General features: G+C 43.3%; 1 protein-coding gene across 1 annotated transcript in view; it reads right to left on the reverse strand.

The window, feature by feature from the left end:
- The window catches only part of Wdr60 (WD repeat domain 60), a 51,363-nt gene extending 43,052 nt beyond the window's left edge, over positions 1-8,311 (reverse strand). Inside the window, exons 1-4 of the mRNA XM_031356168.1 lie at positions 8,132-8,311; positions 4,478-4,531; positions 3,076-3,508; positions 2,463-2,554 (exon numbers count right to left, since the gene is read on the reverse strand). Of these exons, the coding sequence (XP_031212028.1) occupies positions 2,463-2,554; positions 3,076-3,508; positions 4,478-4,531; positions 8,132-8,146 (594 nt within the window). The 5' untranslated portion in view covers positions 8,147-8,311. The remainder of the gene's footprint in view (positions 1-2,462; positions 2,555-3,075; positions 3,509-4,477; positions 4,532-8,131) is intronic.
- Between the last annotated feature and the right edge of the window lie 328 nt (positions 8,312-8,639).

Here is an 8,639-nt window from a genome sequence, read left to right on the forward strand (position 1 = left end):
ATACAGTGACATGTGCTGCCTGCGTGTAATACAGTGACATGTGCTGCCTGTGTGTAATACAGTGACATATGCTGCCTGTGTGTAATACAGTGTCATGTTCTGCCTGTGTATAATACAGTGACATGTGCTGCCTGTGTGTAATACAGTGACATGTGCTGCCTGTCTGTAATACAGTGACATGTTCTGCCTGTCTGTAATATAGTGACATGTGCTGCCTGTGTATAATACAGTGACATGTGCTGCCTGTGTATAATACAGTGGCATGTGCTGCCTGTGTGTAATACAGTGACATGTGCTGCCTATGTGTAACACAGTGACATGTGCTGCCTGTGTGTAATACAGTGGCATGGTGCTATCTATGTATATTACAGGGAAAGAAAATCACATCTCTGTCTCCCTAAATTCCTCGATCCAGAAGAATAATCCTCATTCACACAAACAGCAAGCACTACAAAGCAAGATCATCTAAGCCTAGATGCCCTCTATCTGACCTAAAACTCATCCAGATTCCTCAGGATGTGGGTCTGGATGGCCCTGTGTTAAGGCTTGGCCTCCAGGATGTCACTGCTAAGAGGTACTGTGAACCTGAGGGAGTGCAGCCATGTGAAAGGCTGAGGGGACTGTGGGCCTCATCTTCCTGTCCCTCCCTCCCCTCTCTACTCCTGAATGGGGTGTGAGTAGCTTTGCTCTGTGGTGCATTCCTACAATGTGCTACCTCTCTACAACAGGGTCAACCAGTCATAGGCTGAAGGCTCCCATTCTGTGAATTAAAGTCAACCTTTCTTTTTTATATATTGAATTCCTTGGATGTTCTATTATAGTGACAGAAAACTAATACAGGCACAGAGCAAAATAAACAGCATTTGCCTTCTTTGTTTCTCCACCACATTCTTAATTTGTTCCCTCACCTTTAGCTCCATAGCCCTGTAGTCCCTGCTGCAGAGACTTTGTGACTTCTTTAGGAAACCAGTCCCCGTGGTGAATGCCAACAGTGTAAAGATGCTGTCTCCATGTAGCAACAAGGCCTGTCACTGGCTCTTAACTGTTGCTCATTCACACCCAGGCAAGGAGCTGTGCAAGGAAAGGCTATGATTTAGCCATCTCCTCATCCCAACACCACCGCTAAAGTTCAGTGAGCCACTCATGACACAAGTCATGACCATTATTATGATGGTATTCCAGCTCTGACTTCATCTGGGAGCCTTCAAGGCAGACCCTGGACAAGCCTGACTTAGTCCGGCCTAGCCGAGGCTCACTCCACACCCAAGTCATGCCTTGACTCTCTGTGTTCCTTCCACCCAGTCTGGAGACACAGAAGAGTCTATGGACTCTCCCTCCTTGGTTCTCCTCAACTCTAGTCCACCCTGTTTATCTCTCCCAGGAGAGTATTTCTAGAGAAACATGTCTGACTGTGGCCCTCAGCTTTAAAGGCATATCACTACCTAAGATCAAATAAACTATGGGAATTAAAAAGGTAAGTCTAAAGGACCCATAACAAAACCCAGACAACTATTGCATCACAACTGTTACATATAGTAAAAAGAGGATTTATTAAGCAGTCTGTGCACCAAAGGACAGAGTTATCTATGCTATAATTTGCACTTACTTATAAAAATAAAAGATTCCTCAAATTAAGAAAGCAACATAAATGCCTGACAAAGAGTTAATTTTTTAAAGTAAACTCAAGACTAGTCACTAGAATGTAAGTGTTACACAAGTGGTAATTAGTGAACGGTGATTAACTTCCATAAGTAAACACCCACATAGTGTATAGGAGGAATCCATTCTAATGTTCTTTAGCCCAGGAGGATTTAAAAAAATAAAAATTAAAAAAAGTAGTGTCCTGGCTAGTCTTGTGTCAACTCAACACAAGGTGGAGTCATCTGAAGGGAGGGAACCTCACCAGATAAAACGCATCCATAAGATCCAGCTGTAGGGTATTTTCTTAATTAGTGATTGATGGGGGAGGGCCCAGCCCATTGTGGGTGGTGCTATCTCTGGGTTGGTGATTTTGGGTTCTACAAGAAAGCAGGCAGAGCAAGCCAGTAAGCAGCACCCGTCCATGGCCTCTGCATCAGCTCCTGCCTCCAGGTTCCAGCCCTGCTTGAGTTTCCTCCTGACTCCTTTAGCTTATGGACTACAATGTGGAAATGTAAGCCAAATAAACTCATTCCTCCCCAGGTTGTTTTTTGGTCATTGGGTTTCGTCACAGCAATAGTGACCCTACCTAAGACAAAATGTCTTAGGTGACACACATGCCAATCATCCTATTGTGGAGATTAAACACTATATGTATACACTGAAGTGTCACACTGTGCCCTGTAAGTATGTATAATTATTACATGTCAATTAGAAGTTAAAAGTGTATTTTTAAAAAAAGAAAATGTCCAGAAGCTTTATCTCCTTCTTCGGTTAGCACGGTGTTCCCAAGTGCTCTGCTGGCTTGGGCTTGCAAGCCTCACCTTTCTTTCTCGGTATCTTCTTTCTCTCTCTTCATCTATTCTCTCAGAGTCTTCATCTCTCCTTTCTCTTTCCTCAGTTCGTACTTTACTTGCTAAAAAAACACAACAGCATATTTTTAATATTCACAAATTTTATCTTACCAAGAAGACCACCTAATAACTTGCTGTAGAATTTACTATTGCACATACAGTCATTAATTTGTATCATAAAACATTCTTCAACTAAAACACATTCTCCAAACTCAAGAGTAACAAGTGCCAGTATCTAAACTTAAAGTGGAAGAGGAATATGGCAGGCTCAGAAACAGATACAGTTCTTCCCCTCTCCCAGTTTGTCATTGAGACAAGCGGGTAAATGTCTATGTGCCCCTGGAAGTAGAGATCTGCCTCACAGGTAACGTCTGGCAGGAAGCTGAAGCCTATTAGCAGTGGCAGCTAAGAGGGTGAGCCACCATCACTCTGGTGACTCACACACATGAACACATGAACACACACACTCACACACATCAGTCAGTCAACTGAGCAATCAATTAACAGCAAAGGAAATATAGCCAGCAAACTAACAAGCAGCCTAGGTGACACTATAGGTAGAGTCCGTGATGCAGAGACACACCTGTGTGAACTTTCTTTTCCACTTTCTCCAGCATCTGCCGGCCACGCATATCCCGACCCAGGAGGTCATGGTAGGCCATGGACTGCCTGAGCTCTTCTTTCCTAACCCGTCTGTCTTTCTCTCTCTCTCTGTCCTTGCCTCTACTATGAGCCTTCTCTGCTTCTTGGTCTCGATGTCTCTCTTTTAGCTTGTCTTTCTCACGGTCTTTCACATCTTTCTTCCTTTCCTTGTGCCTCTCCCGGTCTCTCTCTCCACGAGGATGTTCTGTGGAGGTGTACAGGTCTCTCTCAGCTGTCTTCTCCTTGTGCCGGGCCTCTCGGTCTGGGTCCCTGCTCTTGTGTTCTCTGTATTCAGGAGTGCCCAACTCTGAGTCCTTGTGCATCTTCTTTTCTCTGAGTTTCTTCTCTTCCTTGGGACTACCTGATTGTACAGCCTAGAACAATACAGGAAGATCTTCCTTGACATGAAAGCACACATGCATTTACTGTCACTATCTGGACAGAAAGACTCATCTACAGCACTTTAAAAATCACTGGCTACAACAGCCCTCTCAGTCCAGCAAGATGGAAGGCAGAACTGATGAATATTCTTAGCATACTGACTGCAGTTCTACCTAACATTTCTACAACTGGTAACTACAAACCAATGTATGTGCTGACTGGCAAATCAACCTGAAGTATATGGGAGGCAAGATGCAGCAGCAGTCTTGCCTAGCCCACGAACATGAGTTCAAACTTAGTACTGCAAAAAATTGAAACAATAAAATATAATAACCTATAATAGAATGACATAATGGAGTTGTAGTTTAACGTTGCTGAAGCAAGAACCACTTTGGTTACTACATAGAGAATAAAGCCAGCTGGGCACGGTGATTCATGCCTTTAATTCTAGCACTCAAAGAGCAGAAGCAGGTGAATCTCTGTGAGTTTGAGACCATCTGGTTTGTATAAGTTCCAGGCTAGGTAGGGCTACACAGTGAGACCCTATGTCAACAACAATAAAGCCAAGCACGAGTGTCAAGAATAACTCCAGCCCTCAGGAGAATCAGCCACTTCAATTCAAGGCCAGCCTGGACTACAGAGGGAGATCCTGTTTAAAATTAATTAACTAATTAATTAATTAAGATCTTTATTATAACATTTTCAGGAGGACTAAATCTCAATCACAAAACTCAAACTGGTGGGACTAGCAGACTGGGCTATACACAGGGCACCTCAGTCCCAGTGCAGAACCACACCCTAAAATATTGCAGAAGTATTAACCTACTTTCCTCTTTGAGGCAAAAATGCCTCTGAAATGAACTTCTTGTAAGCAAAGTTATATAGGGCTGTGAGCCTGGTGACTGTCCAAAAGCCCATGGAGTTTCATGTGACTCCCATGCCAAGTCTTTAAAATATATTACCTTAAGATGTTTTCGGAGGTCATCTGCTTTCCAAGTATCATCTTTGGTTCTTCTCTAAGTAGCAAAGTACAAAGACAGGATTATCAGGTCAAGCACGGCAGCACATAGCATTGTCCTAGCACTTGGAAAGCTTAGGCAGGAAGAGTCTAAGTTCCAAGCCAGCTTAGGCAATATAAGTAGGTCTTAGGAGAAAATCTCTTAACAAATTTTGTGTTTTCATTATACTATTTGTATCAAAAATAATAAACTAGAAAATATTTTTTATTGTCTAGTTTTGTTTTCTATTGAAATGAAAGCTGAATCAAACACAGGGCAAGAATGGGCCCCACACCTGTAATCCCAGCACTTGGGTAGAAAAAGCAGGAGGATATAGAGTTTAAGGCCAACCTCAGAAGCATATGGATACTCTGTCTCAAAAGAAAACAGAAAAGATACAAGTAAAGGTTTGTTTAAATTATTCACTAAAGTGATCCATAATTATTACAGGGCCCATTTATTTGGCTATTTCAAAAACTACTATTACCAAGTAAAAAAGAAAGCCAAGTTATAATGGCAGTTAACTAACAGATCAAGGGCAAGCATTCTGTGACCACATATCAGATGTGGACTAGAAAGATGGCTCAGCTTTTAAGAGCAGTGGTATCTTTCTAAAAAAAAAAAAAAGAAAAGAAAAAAAAAAACAACCAGTGCTCAAGTTCTATCACCTACACAGCAGCTTACAACTGTATAACTCCAGTTCCAAGAGCTCTCACTTCAGTATCTGGCCTCCTCAGAAAACAGGCAAGTATGTGGTACACAGACAGACATACAGGCAAAACACCCATACACATATTTTTTTTTATTTAAACAAACAGCCAGAAACCATTTTTTTATATAGGCCACAGTAAACTATCCCCTCCCAAACAGAGTCTGGGATTTCTGCTGCTTCTGCTATGGTTGGCCCATCCTAGGCCAGAAGAATGTTGTGTGACTACCAAAGAATGTGTCTCCTACTTGGCCTTCCTTCAGTTACCTAGTACAGCAGCTCAGGTGTAAAGAAGGAAAGTAGCATTTTGGGAGAAAGGCCATGTGCAGATGTTCCAGCTAAGCAGAGCAGAGGCCTCACAGGGTCAGCTCTGTGGCCAGAATGTGAGTCATCATGTACAAGCCCCAAACCCGCATCTGCCTAGCTGAAACCCCAGATGTCAGAGGTGCAGAATTAAGCTGCCTAAGCCATATGTGTTCTCCAATTCCCAGGCCACAAAAAACATGAGCAAAATAAAAAGATCAGTGATGTTTTAACAATTAAATTTAAGATGATTTTTTCATATGAAATAGAAACCAGGAAGAAGACCTGGTTTCATTTAGCATCTAATGTACATCAGATGCTATACTGAGTCAAATACACTATTTGGATCTCATAAACCTGTCAAGACAAGTAATGGGGACTAGAGAAGTAGCTCAGCTAGTAACGGGCTTGCTTCAAAGGTGTGAGGAACTACCTGGAATGGTGGCACATGTCTTTTTTTAATTCCAGTACTCAAGAGACAGAGGCAGGTGGATCTCTGAATTGAAGCCAGTCTGGTCTACAGAGTAAGTTCCAAGACAGCCAGAAATACACATAGAAACCCTATCCTAAAAAACAAAAACAAAAAACTGTCAGGAACTAAGCCCATGTTCTTAGAACTCATGTTTAAAGGCCCAATATGACCCTCTTCGCAGCACCTCCATCACCTAGGGCTTCAGCCTTTTGCCACAGACCCAGTGTCCCCCTTGATCTTCCCCAAGGCCTCTTTTAGCCTTTTCTTCTAGCCTATCCCTCTCCTTTGGGACCCCAGCAACCAGCAAACTCACTACTGGGAATCCCACAATGACTGCACTAGGATGGGACTCAGGTCCAAGTGACCCATATATATTGCCCTTTCCCTCTTCCTGTCATCAATTTCATCCTGTGTAGATTTATTTAGTTCTGCTCCAGCCTGCCCAGAGGAGTCCCTCCTCCCAGTCCACCTCTATCCACCAGCACGTGGCCTGTTGGTACAGACTCAGGGTCCCCCTACTTCTACTTGATGCCCTCTCACCCTTTCCTTCTACCCCATTTCCACCCCTTTGTGACTCCCCATTGACCCACAGACAGCTCTCTACCAAGGACTCCACAACCACCTTGTTTGGCTGGGAACTAGAACCACTTTCCACCAGGAACCCCACAGCTACCAATATTGGCTAGGACCCACGGTGTGCAACTGCAACCATTGAACAGAACACCCACAATATAGAGACAAGAGCATATCTACACCAAGAACCATTTCAAATATCTGAATTCCAGATGCCTAGGTCCCAGTACAAAACATAAACATGAACCACAAGACAATATGCCTTCTCCAGAAGCCAGCAACCTTCTATCATAGACAATGAGAAAAGCAATTTAGCTGAAGCATAAGATAGGAGTTTCCAAACAGCAACTACAAATATGTTCAAGGACCTTAAAGAGGAATGTGAATAAAAGCTTTAATAAAGACTGTGAACACACAGACACTTATGTGTGCGCACGAGCACACATGCACTCACACACACATGCACACACATACACATACACACACACACACATGCACACATATGTGCACATACAACCAAACAGTTAAAAGAAATAATGAAAACAATTCAAGATATGAAGAAATAGAATCACTAAAAAAAATCCAAACTGAAATAAATCTGTAATTCAAAGATTCAGGATCTCAAACAAAAACCTCAAGGTAAGCCTCCCCAATGCATTAAGACACGAAAGAGAATTTCAGGTCTGAAAACAAGGTAGAGGAAATGGATAGCTCAGTCAAAGAAAATGTTAAACCTAAAATAAAATTGGAGCAAAAAACATCCAGGAAACTCAGAACACTATGAAAAGATCAAACCTATGAATAATACATGTAGAGGAAGGAAAGGAAACCCAGATTTTTGGTATATACGACCTACCAAAGTTAAGAGGTTTTATATTGGTAACTTCATGATGCACCTGACAGCCCTAGAAAAACAAGAAGAAATAATACCCCAAAAGAGTAGATGGCAAGAAAAAAATCAAACTCAGGACTGAAATCAAAGAAACTGTAACAACAACACAAACCAGTATAAAGAATCAATGAAATTACGAGGTGATTCTTTGAATCAACAAAATGGGCAAACTTTTACCCAGTAAACCAAAAGTTGGAAAGACCCAGATTAATTAAAGCAGACAAGGGTCCTTATAACAGACCCTAAGGTAATGCATAGATTTTATCATGGGTAATTGATAGGATCATAAGGACATACTTTAAAAAACCTGTATTCCACCAAATCGGAAAACCTAAGAGACGGATTTTTGGTATATACGACCTACCAGAGTTAAAATCAACAACCTTCTACCTTAACGAGACTCATGTTTCACCTTTCGGCATTTTTTTTTTTTCAGGAGTCCTGTGCCTTCCTTAAGTTGACACTCAGCCACGTCTCTGGATGAGTCCAGAAACTCCTCCACAAACCGCACCTGGAGCTAAGAAGTGCCAGGCATCAGCAGAGCTGAGACCTCGACCCAAACTCCGCCTCCAGCTCTTTCCTAAATTCAGGCCCAGGAGAAACCCGGTCTCCATTGCCAAGAAAGAGTTGGGGAACGCGGGCGCGGGCCGGGCCCCGCGGCACACCGACCTTCCCAGGCTCCATCTCTCCTCGAGGCCGGTGCAGTCGAGAGTCTTCGGCCCAGCAGGCGCGGGCCACCGGGGGAAGACAAACCCGCCTTCGCTCAGCTCGATCTGCCAGCCAGGCCTACTGCGACACGGGTCCCGGGAGGGCCGGCGTCCCCGCCTCCTAGCAACGGGCCGAAGTCGCTGGCCCAGCATGCCCCGCGGCTGTTCCCAGGACGCGCGCCTGCGCGCCCGTGTTTTCTGCAAACAGGCAGGAGCTGTTTCTTAGGTCTTGAGCTTCTTTGTCTGATCCTTTATTGACCCCCTCAGTTGACAACGAGAGATGGGAAGGAAACGGTGATTGAGCTTTGTACTTGAACAAGGCTTTGCCCCTTAAACTCACACCCTATAGACTGTCTTTTCATGAAAGCACCTTTAATTAATTCCATTACAATGGAGACAAGGCAGAAGGATCTTCGTGAGTTCAAGACCAGGCTGTCTACCTAGCGATACTTAGAAGCGTCTGGATCACA

The sequence above is a fragment of the Mastomys coucha genome, unplaced genomic scaffold (assembly GCF_008632895.1).
Source record: "Mastomys coucha isolate ucsf_1 unplaced genomic scaffold, UCSF_Mcou_1 pScaffold6, whole genome shotgun sequence".
In the NCBI taxonomy this organism is placed as follows: Eukaryota; Metazoa; Chordata; class Mammalia; order Rodentia; family Muridae; genus Mastomys; species Mastomys coucha.